At 37.4% G+C, this 20,523-nt stretch overlaps 2 protein-coding genes across 2 annotated transcripts in view; one reads left to right on the top strand and one right to left on the bottom strand.

Moving 5' to 3' along the window:
- The window catches only part of LOC131538698 (uncharacterized), a 32,354-nt gene extending 25,232 nt beyond the window's left edge, over nucleotides 1-7,122 (bottom strand). Inside the window, exons 1-2 of the mRNA XM_058772730.1 lie at nucleotides 6,830-7,122; nucleotides 5,789-5,837 (exon numbers count right to left, since the gene is read on the bottom strand). Coding sequence (XP_058628713.1) covers nucleotides 5,789-5,837; nucleotides 6,830-7,018 — 238 coding nt within the window. The 5' untranslated portion in view covers nucleotides 7,019-7,122. The remainder of the gene's footprint in view (nucleotides 1-5,788; nucleotides 5,838-6,829) is intronic.
- Nucleotides 1-20,523, top strand: part of chrm2a (cholinergic receptor, muscarinic 2a) — an 81,748-nt gene that overhangs the window by 31,749 nt on the left and 29,476 nt on the right. The window lies entirely within an intron of this gene.

Here is a 20,523-nt window from a genome sequence, read left to right as displayed (position 1 = left end):
CATGAAGATCAGCTTTGACTTGGCTTGATTCGTGACGATCAACGGTGACTTGATTTAGTTCATGAAGATCGGCTGTGACTTTACTCAGCTCGTGAAGATCAGTTGTGACCGGACTGGACTCTGCTATGACATAACGGGGCGCTGTTGTGTCCGCCATTTTGTGAGCGTGCTCTTGAGCGGTTGCGATCACACAATTGAGTGCGCTGTCGCGTTCCTCCGCGACTCCCACAGTGAACGCTGAACCAACAGTCAATAAAGCAAAGTTCAAAAAACAATTTGCGTCTAAGCTGTGATCGCAGAGGCTGATTAATGCCATCACAAAAAATCTCAATCAAAATAATGTCCGGTAAATCAGAATAATGAGCGATGGCTAAAAACTCTCTAATATGGCAAACAATAGTCTTGTTGTGTTCATACCGGACAAATGTCTGTCTGAAAAGCTGCTGGATCCTTGTGTGGCCGAGTATTCTGTAACAGGGCTGACGAGACGTGAGACTTGCGGATCCAAGTGCAAGCTTTTATTTACTGGCATGGTCATAAATACAGGCAAGGTCGAGCAATGGCAAACAGGTATGGCAGGGACAAGACAAAGAGTAATCCTAGGGCAAGCAAAGGTGAGACGAGAGAGGTATCTGAAAATAAAGCAATAGTCCAGGCAGGGGAAAACACAATCCAAAACAGGCAGGGGAAAACTATCAGTGGCTCTGTAGTGTTGCTACGGCTAGGGGAGCGTTAAACGCATACAATACTCGGCCGTGAGGGAAACAAAGTCCAGGGTTTAAATAGAGTGTGTGATTAGTGAGAGCTGTGTGATCAGGTGTGCGTGTGATTAGTGCAATCAGCCGTGTGTGCAATCAGTGCAATGAATGATGGGAAATGATGTCCAGTGTTATGTATGGTGTGAGAGTCAATGTGTTGAACGGGTGACCTCTGGTGGTGAATGAATGGAAGTACAGACCAGATTCGTGACAACATCAATGGAAAGATTATTTATTAATAAATAATAATGTATAAATCTCAAGTCTCTTTTGTTTGCCAAAACTGCATTTAAAATTGTGAAATATTATTACAATTTCAAATAACTGTTTTCTATGCGAATATATGTTAAAATTTATTCCTGTAATCAAAGCTCATAACACCAGTCTTCAAGGAAAACACCAGAAAACAGTTGTGCTGCCCAATATTTTTGTGGAAACCTTCCATTCAATGTTAAAAAATATCAATGTCAATGTTAAATGTTGATCAATGTTTTTAACCAAACAAACAAATAGAAAACAGTTATTTTAAATGGTAATAATATTGCACAATATTACTGTTTTTATTGTATTTTTGATCAAATAAATGCAACCATGTAGAGCAGAAGAGACTCTTTCAACAACATTAAAAACTCTTAATTATTCAAAATCCCTAATGCCATTCCAAATCTGTAGAACGATGTTCATGCCTTGTGTGATGAACTGACCATAAGCTGTTCAATAATAATCTTTGTGAGCTCTCAAATCTCACTCTTGACATCAAGGACGCCAAATCTCTCCAACCTAAATCGAAGGCACAAATGTGAGTCGGGTAAACTGTCATTTAACCAATTCCTGTACGGAGAAGCACTAGCTTTGTGACGGACAGAAGTCAAGGACTTCAGGCTATAATTTAGACTAATATCTTCCTAAATGGGTTTCATGGTCAAGTGAAGAGTTTATTTATCACCACTCGCCCAAGCAATGGCGTCATAAATCAGCATGTGATATCGCTATCACCAGTGTCGCGAAGGTTTCTACCGAGGTGAAGGGTCTCGCTCAAGGGCACGGAGGAGATTGTTCATGACTCGCCCCTCATGAGGTCAAACCATCAACCTTCTGGTTACCAGTGCTGAGCTTTAACCATTACACCGCATCCCATAACCTGGCCCAGAGCAGATGTTACCATGGTGATGCCCTGCACTGAAAACTGCGCCACTGTTGTGACATGCAAAATGCTAATGAAGCCCAAAGTCACCTCATTAACCCGCAAATGTTCCTGCGCTGAAAACAAGACAATGGTTTTCTTAGCAAGCCGCTTGGGCGGTATAATGGATCAAAGGATGACTTCTGTTCTTTTAAAAAAAATAAAAACATTCCAATGTACTAGAGTACTGGATCTATTGCAACATTCGCAACACAAAAATCCTCCCCGGTCCATCTAGAAGATCAAATTACAGCTCATTAGCATATGACCACCCACATTTGCATATCAAGAACTATTGCATATTCAGCCACTTGACCCGCAAGGATGAATTATGCTGAAACAGGTTAGATTAATAAAAGAGCTTATTTGCATATAGAACTCTTAAAGGTACAGTAGCAAAAACAGCCTGCATAATTAAAGGTATAGTTCACCCAAAAATAACAATTATGTCCTTGTTTACTGACCCTCAAGTTTATCTCTATGAGTTTCTTTCTTCTTTAAGAAGATATTTTAAAGAATGTTGGTAACCAAACAGTTGCCATCTATAGTATTTTTTTCCATACTATGGAAGTAAATGGCTACCATCACCTATTTGGCTAACAACATTCTTCAAAATATCTTCTTTTGTGTTCAAAAGAAGAAAGAAACTTATACAGGTTTGGATAAATTTGAGGGCGAGTAAATGATGACAAACTTTTCATTTTGAGGTAAACTATCCCTTTAATTCATGCACTGTGAAAATGATTTTTCGAAGATTAATGGAGTACGTTTTACTTTAAAATACTACTTCAGTTTTTCTATCACAAAATTTAATTACAGTTTTTGTAACTGTTTAGGGAAATTATGTGAGTGTATATTGTTTATACACCATTTATTTTTTTTAAGGTGTTACTTGTGTTAATGCTTTAAAGCATTAATGTGCAAAACATAAGCCTATTTTAATACAACACAAACTCTGATATGGTTAGAGGGACTGCTGGTTATTATATACATGTCAGGTGGGGAAACCAAATTAATTCTTTCACGTGAGTGATGAGAATATTCCTATTTAATTATTCCAGGCATTGCATTGACTTCCTCACCATACGAACTTGACAAGGAAAGTCAAGGAGGGCCGTTTTAATTGAGTGATAAAATGGGCTGTATCTGTGTGTGAAATATAAAGACTAGGGACAGGAAACAAGGAATTTAACATTTCCAATTCCACTAATGATTCTTTTGTTCTGATTCAGTGAGCCACTGGATTGATTCAGTCTGAGAACTCTTGAAAGATTCATTACAAAGAACCAGTTCATAAGAATCATTTGACAATAAGAACCATTTATGCAACCAAACATCTTGAAATGCATTCAGGTCCAGTATTTACTTATTTATTTTTCAGAAGTGGTTCAGAGTAACTAACATATAATTGTGACACACAGCACGATCTGAGCGCGAGCGTCGCGTCGGGGGGGTTCGGTTTGGGATTTACAAAGCATTGAGCGGCTGTCAACACGCGCACGGAACACGCTCTCCAGGGGACTCGTGCAAATATCAACACACACAAACACGCTTAAATACCTCTGAGGGTTAAAGACAATATAAAGTTTCTCACAGGACGCGCTCTGCATTAATCTGAGCAACACAAACCATTATGCTCACATGTTTGTGTTTACTTTCTAAGACTTCAGGGACAAGTTTGTCCTCAAAAGCGAGCTAAATCTGACAAACCTCCCTTTGGGTACATACAGGGACGTCCTTTATTGGAAAAACCAGTCATACATAAAATAAATCTTGTATTTATTTCGAAAAATGTGTTTCTTTTAGGGGTACATGCAGCAAACAATTTGTCTGTCTAATTGAATGTGAAAACTGAATTGGACCAATAAGTATGAAACCAAGAAGCCAAAGCATTGAAACATTTCCATACATTAAACGTGACAAAAACTTGAGATTGATTTTATAGGTGATTAATTGTCAATAATAATGCACTTTAAGTATGATGCACTATACACGCCTCTCTTAATGATTTTTGATAGCCAGTTCTGCCTTGGCTAATACATTTGTGCAGGGTGTGTGCGTGTTTGTGCATATATTATGACAGATTGTTTATAGACGCAACATATCTCCGTCTCAAGGTCCAGCAAGCTTCTTAAACGATTCCTCAAGCTCGCAATCCCAGAAAGAGAGACTGAAAAAGAGACAGACGTGTGAGACAGGTTGTGATCTGTTAGGTGGGAGTCTTTGGATCTAAACCTCGTGTAAACTCACACTCGAGGGACACGGTCTGCGCAGACGCAGGCTTTTTAATTGGTTTCATTTGAATGATTGTAAAAGCCGCTGCGTTATTAGATTATATTTATCCCTGCAGCGCGGCTGCTTACATCAGCGCTGAAAGAGAGATTAATGTACAGAATTTTAAACTGTGCTTTAATATTCCGTACAGATTTATCCAAACAGCTGCGTTGAGCCACTCAGATTGAGCTCTGTGCAAAGAAGATTTACCACCATTACATGCGAGAACCGCACCACGGCTCTTCAAGGGTTCAAAAAAACCCTTCAATCTCTTGATTACCAGAGAAAATGACTTCAGCTTGTCACTCGGTTTGTAAAAGCACAGAACAAATGCATTTTGATTAATTCAAGATGTTTAAAAGCTCAAATGTGCAGCTTCAAGCACTTATAATAATTGTTCCGTACAAAACAAAGAGTGTTATTTGAGCTGCAAAGAGCCTAAATCATCTTTTTAGCGCTGGGACTGCTGTAAACAAATTTGTTTTTAGAAATCATTTTCTATGGAAATTACACCACAAGCGCTGTCCGTATACGGCTTAAGTTGCATTGAACCCGGAACATTCCTCCAACAAAGCGTCGGACGCAAGGCGCTTTGAAACAGTGTTTACATGAAACAGCAACACTACCTGAAAGAAAACAGCCGACAGTCCTTTAATGTCCCGCGGCTGCAGAAGTCCAGCCAAACGCGGCCACATGTTTCAGCTCCAGCAAAAACACTTCAGCGCTGACATTAACAAGAGCCCGACGTTCCTGATATCAAATTCCACACGTTCGCCAAAAGACCAAGCAACATTTCTGAGCACATTCCTGGCAGACGTGATACACTAAAGGACAAATCGCAGATGAGATCCCTTCAATATCTCAAATGTTTCTGCAATGCAGTAATGAGATGTTTGCTGTTTATGTCTCAAACTGTGCTCAAATTTACCAAAATCAAAGGTCTCGATATGAACTCTAATCAGCATCTGCTGAAGATAAACTAGTGATATCCAAATGAAAAATTAATTATTTTGAGTCAGTGATTTGGTTGGTTTGGTTCACCAAACCATTCTGAGTGATTTGTTCGTGGATTGGTCTGAATCAGTCTGGGAAGTTAATGGCTCCTCAACTCAATGAGTCAGTCTAAGCGCTTCTCGACTGCCCGTTTCAGACACGTCTGACTCTAAATGAGCCGGGAACCATCTGTACGGGTGCTTTAGCTGCAAAACTGTAATGCAGCACGTCCAAGAGCTCATGAATATTTGTCACAGTCATATTCAACATGCAGGGAAAGCCCAGACCTGGGACATTATGGAGTATGAACATTAATCTCAATTAAGGTGCAAAAAACTGGGACACGTGAATTGCAAAACACAAAACACCCTATAATTAATATACCTTAATTACATAAAAACTTAATCAGCAGCAATGTGTGTCTACATATGGCTTTATTAAACCATGTTACAGAATGTAATATGCCACAGCGGACATTAGCGACGAGTAATTAAATAAAGAAGAAAATTGTTCCTTTTTTTTTAACGGGTTCAAAAGAAGCAATTCATCGAAATGATTTGGACTATTATTTTTTCCTTACGTTTCAAAAGTGTAGAGATCGTCTGAGCCTGATTTAAAGTGGCTGATACCTGAAATACAGAAACAATTTTAATTCTATTCATTCTACAGAGTTATCATTAACAAAAACAATAAAAAACATTTTCATTACTGGAAATAAACATGAATAGAAATCAACTATTTTAAAATGCAAACTTGTTTTATTTTGCCAAAGGCAACCTTTCTCTTTTTCATTTAGTTTAATACTAAATAATAAGTAGTAAAATAACTAAAACTACATAAAAAATGATTAAAAAATTAAAATGAAAACAGAAAATATAAAAAATAAAATCTAACTCAAAATATTAACAAAAATCATAATAGTATATCAATGCTACTAAAATAACATTGATTCTAAATTATTTCTGCTTTATGACTTTTTTTTTTACTTTAGATCAAAATATTTTGTTACTATAAATACTTATACTTATATTTATGCAAGATGTCAAACTGTTCAGTTAAAAATGCTACTTGATTCTCAGAATAAATAGCTGTTACATAAAGTGTATTTTATGCAAATAATACATGAAATAAGCAGAAACAATGTTGAAGAACATACAACCAATTAAGCAGAAAAGTGACAATATATTGTATAACCAATAATAACAAATGTGCATTTTATGCATAGTATTATGCCTCTTTTTGTGAGCGGTTTGAAAGCGAGAGCAGCAGAGGTTCATGTGTGAGTGTTTGTGTTTAATAAACCCAAAGGGACTGAATATTCCAAACTGGATGTTACCGAAGCCTCACTGTGCCCTTCACAATGTCACAGCTTGCACATCATTGTGTTAGAATCGCACACACACACACACACACACACACACACACAAATGTGCTTGTTAACTCCTGAGATATTGTAAAATGTGCATGTCATAAAAACCTCTTATTAACAAGGCAAAATCAGCTGTGTGTAAAAGTGAGGTAGGATGTTTCTCCTGAAGGCAGAGAGACTGTCATCTCAACACACACACACACACACCGACACACATGCCCACATACTCACACACACTCACACGCTCCAGACCTGCTGCTCAGGAGCGCCGGTGTTTGAGTAGCTCAGTCCAGGTGACAGTGTTTCTCTGAGACATTCATAATGGATGAATCCTTCCACTCTTCTGCGGAGAGAAAACTCTGAATTCAGGTATATCATGACACACAATACTTTCTCTCTCACACACACACACACACACACACAATCACATGTTGGGAACATAAACAAGAGCTTTCCTTCTACATTACATGGCAAACTAAATTATTATTGGTTTAGAGTAGTTAATGTACTGCAAGTCGCTCTGTCTGTCTAGCCAGTTGTTTACTATTATTAAGCAGATTTACTTACTAATACATGATATGTAAACATACACAAAGTGTCGGATAATTTTATATGAAATATATTCTGAATCTTCTACCACAGAACGATTTACTAAATGTAATTATCTAATGAAAAAAGTCATCCCGTTTAAAGGCGGGAAGATATGCATGCTAATTTGCATACTCCTACAATCCACTTTGCTGATGATGGGAAAGCAGTAAGCATTAGCATAAATAACTAAATTCACTACTTTATTGCTTATTTTTAGATTTTCATGCATTCAGCCTCACATTTCTAAAACCAAATAAGTTGAAATAAACAAAATCACACACTTCTCTCTGGTTGTAGGTAATTATCGCTGAAAAGGCACACTTAGGCTGCATCTGACATTGCATATTTCCCTACTATATACACTGAAAAAATATTTTCTAAGTTTATTAGAGCATGTTTTACAAGAAAATACCATATCAGTTTGATTCACTATTGCTTGCTGTTTCTTTGTAATTGTGATGTTTACTAGCAATTTCTAAGTTAACATTTTTCTATACCAAATTGTTCTCAGTGTAGCAGATGAAAAACATTATGTGACGAGAGTAGCATGTCCAAATTTGCAGTATTCATAAAACAGTATCCGCATGACTTACTAAGTGTCCATCTGATGGGTCACGTGACAATGACAACAGAGTAAAGGTCACATTTATAGTATTTTACAGAATATTTGGGGTGAAATAAAGTAATTTCAGTTGGAAACTAGACATCTTGTGCAAGTTCCCTATGCAGATTTCGCTCGTGTTTAGGTTGGTCACGCAAATTTGCTGCATTCACCAACAAAAAGCTGCTTAGTTTGAAAGTGACTTTACACATCGCTATGCTACTAACAAAGACAGTGGCCCTTTTTTGTCCACAAAATTTGACTGAAATATTGCTAATGTGCATAATTACTTATTTCAGACGCAGCCTGAAATAAAAAGTTTTTTTGGCATATATTATTTTAAACATATTATGACTGGGAATGCATCAATTCTTACTTTACATAGTATTTAAAGTGCAATGCAGCCATGAACACTTACTGAATGATCATGTGATCAGATGCCCAGGTAATCCACAGACTAATTGGCTGAATTAATGAGCATGAAATCTGCTGCAGTATCTGTCCATAAAATGGAGTAAAAATCAAAACTTTAATTAAAATGCATCATATGCAAAATATTATACACACAAGTGACTACTTACCACTGGACTGTTTGTATGTTTGTGTGTGTGTGTGTGTGTGTGTGTTAAGTACCTATTTAACCATATTTTGCCAATAAATCTATAACCAGAATTGAGCTAAACCTGACAAAATCTCCCAAAATGATATAAAAAATAAATTAGTAAAACTGCAGAAAGTTTTCTGTTGGGATTAGGTTAGCGTATTTATAACTAGCTGTACATAAAAAAAAAAAAACAATAGAAGTCCATGGAATATCTTTCAAGTGTGTGTGTGTGTGTGTGTGTGTGTGCTAAATCTGGATGGACTCATTTTTAACAAAACTTAAAGCTCAAATTAAGATAATTTTTATTGTTTGACAACTTCTCCTATAGACATCTTTATATCTGTAGAGCAATTGAGATGTTCTCCTGAATGTGTGTGTGTGTGTGTGTGTGTGTTTGTGCGCGTGCGTGTGTGTGTGTGTGTGTGTCAGGCAGTATTGATTTCTGTAACAGCAGCAGATTGAGGAGCTTGTAGTGACATGTTCCTCCCATTGCCGGCCTGATGGAAATGCTGCAGGACACGCGGCACGGCAAAAACACACCCACAGGTCACTTCACACACACTGATGGTCAGGGAACACCTGCAGCCTGTGTGCACAATACAGACAGATGTCAATCAGAGCCGAATACAACAGATCACGTACACAAACACGCACACACTTGCTTCAGTTTGCCAGAATAATCCTCATTCAGCTCACAAGGCCAGAGATATTCAATCTTATTGATGCGGCAAAGAAACCAGAGAGATACGATAAGAGAGCAGAAAAAATTTCCCTGAGTTAACAAAACAAACTTTAATACTCAGTGTTAGTATATGCAACAGTAATAGAGATCCTTACAATGGCAAACAGCAGTCATTAGCACCATTATAATCACGTGCATGTGACATTATGCAAATTAAATATGCATGAAAGCCATTTTCACAGCAGTAAATAGATTATAAGAGACATGAAATGAGAGCAAACTCACAGGTAAATATAAATGTGCTGGTCTAAATATGGATTATTCTTCGCAATTGAGCTCCCCGCTTGTTCATGCATCTAAATTTAGTGTGTGCACATCAGTGACTGACGTGGATGGGGTTTTGTGTTGAAGAAAAGAACGTCAGATTCTCGTTTTAGAGAGCAGAGGAGGAGGAACAGTTTCTCTCTATTGCTGCTAAATGAGCGTTTGGTGAATGAACGGCGTATGATATGCTCCTGATGGCTGCCGACTCGCATTCATGAAACACATACACACTTAATGGGGTTAAGAGGGTCCGGTGAGGTGAGTGTGTGAGGGTTTATTCAGGTATGAGGACACATTTATCTCCATAACTTTATAGTTATAGTTATTATTAGGCCATGGTGTGAATGGGCCTTTACTTACACCACAGCTCAAAATTTTGGAATAATTACTTTTTTTTAATGTTTTTGAAAGACATTCTGCTCACCAAAGCAACATTTATTTGACTAAAAATATGGTAATAGTACAGTGAAATATTATTACAATTTAAAATAACCGTTTTCTATTTGAATATATTGTAAAATGTAATTTATTGCTGTGATCAAAGCTGAATTTTCAGCATCATTACTCAGAAATCATTCTGATATGCTGATTTGCTGCTTAATTATTGGTGCTCAATTAATAATAATGGTTCTCATTATTATCCATTTTGAAATGTTTTTGCTGCTTTTATTTTTTTTGTGGAAACAGTGATACATTTTTTTAGGATTCTTTGATTAATTTTAAAAGAACAGCATTTATTTGAAATGGAAATCTTTTGTAACATTATAAACATGTTTTCTGCCACTTTGGATCAATTCAGTGTAGGGCTGGACAATAATTCAATATCAATATGTATCGTGATATAATTTTTTTCAATAACGGTGATATGATTTTTAAACACATTTCCGATATTTCGATATACATTACCAGTGTTTCCCATACACTGATTTATTTGTGGCATTTGACTTTGTTGAATAAACATGAGCACTGCACGTTTCAAAAAGCGGGTGATTTATGTGAATGTATCTCTGAAGGGAACATACTGTCTTCAGAATAGTTTTGATGGCATTTTCATTTTATCTGATAAAGTAGCGTTCACGAGCGGAGCTGCTTAGATTACAGCCGTTACCGTGGAAACCGCTAGTTCTGCCGCTCTCAGAGCGCCTCCTACTGGCAGAGAATCAGATTCTACTCCGCTGTTTTCAACATAATAATAAATGTTTTCTGAGCAGCAAATCAGAATATTAGAATGATTTCTGAAGGATCATGTGACTGGAGAAATGATGCTAAAAATTCACAATCACAGGAATAACTTGCATTTTCAATATTTTCAAATAGAAAACAGTTATTTTAAATGGTAAATATTTCAAAATGTTACTGTTTTTGCTGTATTTTGGATCAAATAAATGCAGGCTTGGTGAGCAGAAGAGAATTCTTTAAAAAACTAAAATCGTACTGTTCATAAACCTTTGACTGGTAGTGTATGTTAGCCTATAGTTTGAAGTTAAAGATATTAATAAGGTGAGTCTGAGATGTTTATTTGACAGTGATTTCACAATTCATGTTTGTATGAAGGCTAAATACAAATAAAAGGTGAACATTAATTTATTTGTGCAGTCCCCCTAAAATATTATATAGTTTTATAGGAGGAGTTCATAGACTTGGCAAATTAATTTTTCATTAGTTCGTTGGTACAGACATCTGTTGTGGGCATTCTTGGCAGTTTTAATGAGGCTTTTTTTAATAGTGTTCATATTGATATCGGAATTATATCGTATCGACCGAAATTAAGAAATATATCGTGATATCAATTTTGGCCATATCGTCCAGCCCTAATTCAATGTGTCTTTGATGAATAGAAGTATTAATTTCTTTTCTTTTTTTTCTACATCTTACCCCAAATTGGAGTGCGGTGTATGCAGTGTATCACGGTTTCCACGAAAATATTCAGCAGCACAATTGTTTTCAACACTGATAATCAGAAATGTTTCTAAGCAGAAAATCAGCATATTAGAATGATTTCTGAAGGATCATGTGACACTGAAGACTGGAGTAATGATGCTGAAAATTCAGCTTTGATCACAGAAATAAATTACATTTTAAAATAAATTCACATAGGGAAAACTTATTTCAAATAGTAATAATATTTCAATATTTTACTGTAATTTTTTTTAAATAAAAAATGCAGCCATGGTGAGCAGAAGAGACTTCTTTTAAAAACATTACACAATCATAATTATTTCAAACCATTGACCGGTAGTGTATAAATAGCTTGCAGATAAAATCGCCAAAGAAGAAGTGAACAGGAAGTCTGCACCATGACAGAAAAACAAACACGCGCATGTGTGTGATTGTAATGAGTTGCTGACCTCTCTTGGATCACTTCACTTTCTCCTTTAATTAGGTTTGAAATGTCAAGAAGAAACTTCTTTCTGTCTTGGTTACACTTTATGTGAGTGTAATTGATGCTTAGTCTGCCAAAGTCTTTGCTTGACCCAGTTTTAAATTAGTCGAAAATGTGAATGAACAAAACATGTAAAATGAAACAAAGACAGAAAGACAAGAAACTTCAAGACATTATGACCTCTGTGCTTCTGTCTTCTTAATTAATTAACATTTTTGCATCCTAGGAACGTCTCATTAAGGTGTCACAGCAGTTTCTGTGTAAATGCAAGTGTAGAGTAATTAAGACTAAAGAGGAACCAGTCACGAGTCATTAGTCATTAGTGTTTAAGTCAGTATACAGAGTCCTACATACAGTATCTCACACACACACACACACACACACACACACACACACACACACACACACACACACACACACACACACACACACACACACACACACACACACACACACACACACACACACACACACACACACACACACACACAGTATCTGCTGACTGCAGCAAAATCCAGTCCAAAACCATTTAACACACAGCAGACATCAGTTCAAATTCAACATGAAGCCTGTCCGCAACCCATTTTACTAGACTTCATCACAACATGACATGTCCAGTGGAATAAGACGTTCAAGGAGAACGAAAACTACGGTATGAAATAGAGGAATTTCAGCCGCTCATATTGTATGGCCAAAAGTGTCACTTTATGAAGGTGGTGGAAAAATCTAAAATATATCTAGCTATAACTGCATGAAGAAATTTTTTATAAAAAAAGTAATACAGTTAATATTAGAGTTACTTTACAGTCAGTGTTTTTAGTATCATTGAGAGACTATTACAGTTTTATTTAATATTTCTTAAATTTAATCTTTTTTAGTTTGAGTTTTAGTAATTTTGTGTGGTTGTCATTTTTATTAGTTATTGTTATTTATTTAAGTTTTAGTTGAATGAAAATGAGAAAATGAATTAAATTAAATTTAAAGTTAAATGAGAAATGTTTCATTTCAGTTAACATCTCTTTTATAACTTTGAATGTAATTCGATTTTAGTACATCAAATTAAACTAAATGAAAATGAGAAATGTTTCTTTGCCAAACGTTTTGCTTATTTTATTTCATCAAATATTTTTAAGGTTTTAGTTACCAATAACCTTGGTTAGAGTATCACTTTATTAATCATTCAATTCTCCTGAAATCGATTGCGAGTCGTGTTTTCTTCTTGCTTCACACTATTCATGTTATGCGCAGCACTTATCACTCACTTCTCAGGTTCCATCTCAATTACGATGCTGTCTAAGAAGGGAGCCACTTGTTTAGTCTCAGTAGGTCAGTGTGTGCAAGTAGTTCTGAAGAGGGTCTGTAGGACCCTGAAGATGCTGCTCTTATGACATCATCACCTCCATCATCATCATCAGCTAATGGGAGGCTCATCACCATAGTAACCGGAGATCTATATGTTGGTAAAGAAAGATCACGACTGGCACAGACACAAACAAAAGCGCGCGCACACAAAAGGAGCGCTCTCACAGATTCTCCCCGCTACGAGGGTCTCGTTTTTCATAAAATATGAAAGGAGGAGAAACACAGCGGCACGGTTGGATGCTCGCTGCACTCAAACACACACACACACACACACACACACGTCTAAATCATTAACAGCCTTCTCTTTTTCAAACTGTGCTGATGCAAAATCAGTTCAACCGGGACTGATTCACTGAAGTATGGCTCAAACAGGTCAAAAACTAACTGAAAGCAAGAAATATTTTTATTTATTTATTAATTTGTTTGTGGTGGGGCCCATGAAAATTTTGGCAGGGCAAGTAAAAACCCAAACTAAAATAAAAAAATTCCTTAGCATTGAGTCCTGGCCTTGCTTTTCCATGAGAACAGCAGAGATTTGCTCTTACTGTATGCAAAATACATGATTTATGTATAAAATCTCACTGCTAGATTGCATCACATAAACCCTGAGGTTGCAAACGGTTTCACTATAATGCATTACAGCACATAAACCATGACATTATGTATTTTAATGGAATATAATATCTAAACAAATAAATATGAATAGGCTTGAATTACAACTGTAGTTAATATTATTTGCAATATACGACGTGACATATAATAAGGAACTGTAAATGCCTCCAAAACACCTTTATAATGTATAATATATGCATTCCTCGTAGGAATCCTTATTTTTCCACCATCCTCTCTGCGTTACGTGGCCCGAGGGTCTGTTGAAATGATTTGGAGTCTCTGTGAGTGCGGAAAATACGACAGGAAAATGAGATCTGTAGGTCTGATGAAGGTGGTTAATGATTTCTGAGCTGATAGTATGTGATGGATTGAATCAAGGCTACGCTGCGAGAATAAAGAATGCAGAATTTTCCTGAGCTGGTGTTTGTGATGCCATCTATAGTTTCTAAACAAAATTATTGCAGTGTTTTCTTGTGCACCATCTAAAACCTAATCTTATTTTTTAGGGGATTTCTGAATTGTGTTTTAGCTTGTTTATTTCTAATGTGAGTGCAGAACGAGTTACATGCAGAAGTTTAAAGGAATAGTTCAACCAAAAAAGTACATCTGCTGAAAATTTACAGACCCTCAGGACATCCAAGATGTAGATGAGTTTGTCTCTTCATCAGATTTGGAGAAATGTATCATTCCATCACTTGATCACTAATGGATCCTCTGCAGTGAATGGGTGCCGTCAGAATGAGAGTCCAAAAAGCAGATAAAAACATCACGATAATAATTATTTTAACTTTAATCATTGCTTCTGGACAAAATATCAGTCCATAATCCATAATAACACTTTTTCCAGTGGAAAAAAAGTCCTTGATCTGCGCATATTTCTCTCCTGATTCAGATGAGACAGCTTTTTCACTGGAGAGCAAGAGAGCATATGGAAGATTATAGACTGGTATTTTAGACAGAAGCAATGGTTTGAAGTTAAAAATGCCTTAATAATGGATTTGGTTCTTACAAACATGTAGCTTTTGGCTTCTCAAGATGTTAACTGATGGACTGGAGTGGTGTGGATTATTGTGATGTTTTTAACAGCTGTTTGGACTCTCATTCTGACGGCACCCATTCACTGCAGAGCATCCATCAGTGAACAAGTGACGGAATGCTACATTTCTCCAAATCTGATGAAGAAACAAACTCATCTACATCTTGGATTTTCAGCAATTTTTCATTTTTAGGTGAACTATTCCTTTTTTGTTGTTTGTCCAAATGTCTTATTAAACACTACTAATACCCAAAGTCTTACAGACTCATCAGAAACCAGGTTAAAGGTACTGAGAGATGTTTCTGCAGTCTCAGTGATGACTGGGTTTCTATTACTCTGTAACACAATCAGCCTCCCACAGGTTGATGTGTTTTAGGGCGCGAGTGCGCAGCTCGTTTTTTTTTCTCCAGACGCTATCAAAATTGATTTGAGATTCAGCGCTGGATTGATCCTGCAGCAAGTTTAATCAAGCGGCAGAAAATTGAGAACGAAAAAAGAGCCAATCTGTCTCCTTTTATGCATTTACGTAACTTACCACAGTTTTTCACGAACCGATGGATCAGGCTCAGGAACACACTCAGCATATTACCTAGAGCTCAGACCCTTTGACAACGACACGATGGAGACATCGGACAAAAATAAAGAGAAAGCGTGCAGTCCTGCAGTGCTCAATGCGTGTTGTCAGTGCTTGATAAATGGGTGCCATCACTACGCATGTGTGTGTGTTTGTGTGGTCCTCAGCTGACTGATACGGACTGAGTCGAGTGTACAGGGTGTCTGTCGGTGTCTATGATAAGGCACATCTCTCTCTGTTCAGGGACGGATATAGAAACCATAGATCTGTCTCTCTATCTTAGCTCCGGCTCTAATCAGAATCCCGTCCACCCACTCTATTTCCTGACACGCTGGAACAACACACATCTCCCAGAGGCTGCTCAACACACAAATCCATAATTCATCTCTACAGCCTTTAGTACACCTATGTACATAAAGCAGAGTGAGATTTGGATTCCCTGCATCACATGCAAACACATATGTGTCAGTTGGCTGTGGTATGTGTGTGTGTTTGTTTGATGGTTTACATGATGTTAGCGTTCAGCCTGAGGGACAAAACTAAACCTGCCGGAATAATAGATAAAACACAACACACTCCGCCCCAGCTGGGCTAATAATAAAACAAACCTAAAGAGAAATTATTTAAGTGCATATCGATCACAAACACAAAACGCCGACTTGAGAAGGCGATACCAATCAATATGCTGTTGACATTGTTAATAGTTTAAATTATGTTTCACATTTTTTTTTTTATTATCACATCACAGTTTTGAATTTTGGAAAAGAGTACATGTTGCACGACCATTTCTAATATTAAATTTAGCATTTTGCATTTTTACTTAAAATTCAAACACTTAAGAAATGGAAACAAATTGTTCACTATACATTGCCAAGAGTGTAAGTACATTTTGGATCAAACACAAGGGGGAGGCAACGCTTCTGTTAATCCTGTTAACTACCCCTCCTCAAAACTTGTTCTGTCCCACTGGCTTAGTAACAGCGTCAGTAATCCCTAGTAAAATTCATCTTTGAACAAGACACTCAAACTCAGGATCCTCCAAAGTTTGTTTCACCTCTCCGAAACTAATTCCACCAGTTTTGGTCATGTGGCAGCAAAAAAAGGCATAACATAAAGGCAGATAAATGCAGTCACATCACACAAACGTGGCTCATGTAATGAGAATTTGTAGTCTGAACTACCTATTTTAAAATAAAGATTCCCTTCTATTCAAGTAGACCGTCAGGCTTTAGTTTGACAGAACAGTCACAGTTGATTTAGTTTTATTTTAGCCTAAGATTTTGATCAGATTGACAAAATGAAGGCGGTGAGAGGAGCTGCATTAGACTGTACACTTCAGCGCTGCGTAGGACGGGAGTGCAAAGATTTCTGGCCCTAGACAGACGAGCAGCTTTCATGTAAGATGACCGCATGCTCTCTGGCCTGCACTCGGTCTGCAGGTGTGTAATGAGTGCGTAATGATGCTCTAGAGTCAGGACGACTGTGCAGGTGGCCTGCAGCTATGACACACATACGTGTCTGCAGTCGCGTCCTCAGATGGCACAACCACAGACCGTCTGATGCATATTGGACTTAAAAATGGCAACAGAAATGTCATGCTCCAAACTCACTGAATAGACTAATGCATTTTCTAGAGTCAGGATGCACAGTTTTTGTTCATCCAATGTCATGCAAAAAAGTAACCTGCAATGGTTGTTTTACATACCGTGTAGTGCAAGTTGCTAGAAGGATTTTCATCATTATACAGCTTTTGGTGCAGATGCAAGCCTAATGGTTTTTTGGTTGGTGTTATAGCTGTTCAATCAAACGTTAGTGGTTGTCTAACAGCCTCCTGGCGACTCGCTGACAACACAAGGGGAATGAAGATCTGAAAAAATAAAGTGTGTTAGAAAGAGACGTTTCGCCTTTCTACATAAGGTGATCAGAATGAGTCTTTGTGTTGGTAGTAAAACACCCAGCTTGATATTACAGAGCTTTACATTTGTTGTATTTGACTTAAAAATGGCACAATGTTTCTCAAAATGTCATGCTACAAACTCACTGAATGGATTTTGCATACCTTGTAGTTTAAGTGGCTTGTGGGATTTTCATAATAGAGCTTTTGGTGCAGATGCAAGCCTGTCTGATGGTTGTTTTTGTTGGTGTCACAGCTGTTTTCTGAACTCGGACATGCCTGCATGGGTCCTGTGGAGGTTCAGTATGGTTTACATTTAGCATTTCAGCTTGATTGTGTAAGTGTAAGTGAACTGCTTTTGACAACATATTTGCCAGTTACCCGATAATATATTTCTCATTGCAACTCTTCTCTGCAGAAATAATGTTCAGCAAGCAGCTTGCATTGATCTCAATTCCTGAAATGCATCTGCAACATAAACAAAAGTGAAAAAGCATTCTCTCCTCGAGTTGCTTGGACTAGAACTAGAACTTACCAGTGGAGAAGCCAGTCGAAGAAAACCAACTGAATTCATCCAAGAAATGAGGCAGCGATACTCTCAAATATTTACCCTGTTCCTTTCCATATATCTCTCATGCCTTAAAATAGGATGCGTTCTTTGAAGGAGCTGACAAGATGGGGGGAAAAACAGCATTACCTCTGGAATGAACTTCATAGCAGGCAATCGTCGCAGGTATATGTTTTCAATCTGAGAGAACCGCACGCTCATATATATTTATATACGGCCGTAAATTCAACAGAGCGTCCTCCACAGGCCTCCCCTCAGGAATCAGACGGCCTGTTGGGAATATAGAGCCGTAAATGAGCAAAAGGCCGAAGCCATCGCGGCGGCAGACGAGTGCCAGTCTGTGTATGACAGCAGAGAAATGAGAGAGGATGAAAGTCGTCGCTCAGGGGCGAGACAGCAGAAGGCTGGTAAGATGGAGGAATAACAGTTTACTGCCACATCATGTTGAGGGATAATTCAATCAAATGTTAGCGGTTGGCTATCGGCCTCCTGGCGGCTCGCTGACGAAAGGCAGCGAATGAAGATCTGAAAGAGGAAACAACGCGTATTTGACAGAAATGTTTCACCTTTCAACGAAAAGCGATCAGAACGAGTCTTCGTATTGCTTGTAAAAGAGAACTGATGTGTTTTCAGGACCACACTCAGCTTGATGTTTCAGAGAAACCGTGTTGAGTAGCTTTACATTTATTTATTTTTTTAATTTAATTTGCCAATCAGTTTTATTATTTGAGGCAAAATTAAAGATTCTGCGGATGAGACTCCCAGCAGTGAGCTGGAACATCTGAACTGTTCATCTGTTCTTTATACATCAAAATCATTTTAATGTGATTTTCAGATTATTTAGAGAGGTTTCATGATGTCAGGCTTTGATTTGAAATCCAGTAACTGTATTTATTTTTCCAAATTTTCCCCAAATGATCTGTTTTGCATTTTAATATCAAAAATGATGTTTAATCATTTGAATTTAGTATTATTTATTGTAATCATATATTAAAATGTTAACAATAATAGTGCCATATGCCATTTGCCATATGCTATTTTTTATGAAATTAACAACTGGTGTGTTGTCTGTATTCATTTTTCTTGGATTCTGTGTTTTATGATAAAGATGTATCATGAAAAATGCATAAATGCATAAAACTTCAACAATTATTTAAAATGCAATCAAATGAAATTCATCATGGCCCTATATAACACGCACCTAAATTTTTGATAGAATTATTACAAATAATTCTGTAGCTCTTTTATTCTTTATTTTGGCCTCTTCTACCTTTGTAATCACGCCACCTTGTAATTCACAGCCAAGATTCTCTCTCAGTTGCTGCACACGTCTGATGTCGCTCCATCACAGACAAAAAGAAAATGCGAGCAGAAGGCAGACTGAAAACTGTAAGGAAAAAAGCTAGAAACGTCTTAAATCAGTGCTAAATGAACAGGCAGCGATTCAGCTGGAGTCAATCCGCATGTCCATTGATTTTCAGTATGGAACTGAGGCTGTGAGAAATCCTGTGTGGAAATATGTCGCGCTGATTTCATGAGACAAAAGACCACGTCCTAGAATAGTACAGAGATTTGAAATCCACAGTGGCACCAAAGCAGAATTTTGCAAAAATAATGACTGAAGCCCAGAGAGGCTGTGCATTATTATTGGTTTCTGCCTGGTTTTCATGAGATCATGACTTATTTGTCTCATAATATCAACTTAAAGTCAGAAAGAGCATCAGAGTTTTACACTCCACAAAAAGTTTTGTTAAAAAGCATGTCACATAATTTAACTTTGTGATCATGCCAACTAGAAATGTTGATTTTTGGATCTTTAGGGTGTTAACAGGTCAAATATCCTTAGTATTGTGAAAATATAACATCAACATGAAAAATATAAACCAATTTGGAGCACTACATTACCTAACCATCAGCTCAGACTTCATTTGGCAAGTCTGTGTTTGGGTCGTATATGTGCAGATGAGCTACATTCCCATTCAGTCCAATTCGCAAACACACACGCTTGGCTGCAGAGAGCACGTTAGCAGAGCGTATCTATCACAGCCTGCCACTCACCTGCATTAATCTTTCACACACACCTTTCTCATTGAGGTGCAGTAATTACAACATGCATTCAGTGCGGCTGATTGTGAGACGCAGCTAATCGCATTAGCTAATCCTGCAGCCGCAGAATGCAGCTGCTGAGAGCGTGAGACCTCTTCATTTCCCCCGTGCTGAGCTCCAAACACCTCTGACTGCCCCTCACTGCGGATGATTACTGCATGCCTCGAACGGATCAACTCCAACCCTCAAGACCTTATGTATGAGAGAGACTGAGAGAATGACAGACAGAATGAATGAATGACAGCTAGAGCAATAAAACGATTGATAAATACGATAGATAGATAGATAGATAGATAGATAGATAGATAGATAGATAGATAGATAGATAGATAGATAGTATAGACAGATAGATAAATAGATAGATAGAGTGCATGTAAGTTTTTTACCTGGCGGTCACTTGGATATTCGTTGGTGATTTGGTGTTCAATGGTACATGAACATTAAACTAATAATCAATACACTTTTGAAAGAAGCTCCAGTCTTATCCTTTGTGTCCTGACCGACACCCAGGAGTGTATCCTACTTATACTAGTAGAACCCGAGCCTAGGAGTTCATTTTCCTGGTCCTTCGAGCTGGAGGTAGCGTTCATTACCTGGACCATGGAGTAT

Source organism: Onychostoma macrolepis, chromosome 04 (assembly GCF_012432095.1).
Source record: "Onychostoma macrolepis isolate SWU-2019 chromosome 04, ASM1243209v1, whole genome shotgun sequence".
NCBI lineage: Eukaryota > Metazoa > Chordata > Actinopteri > Cypriniformes > Cyprinidae > Onychostoma > Onychostoma macrolepis.
The sequence above is the reverse complement of the archived record's forward strand: the minus strand, read 5'-3'. Positions and strand labels throughout refer to the sequence as shown.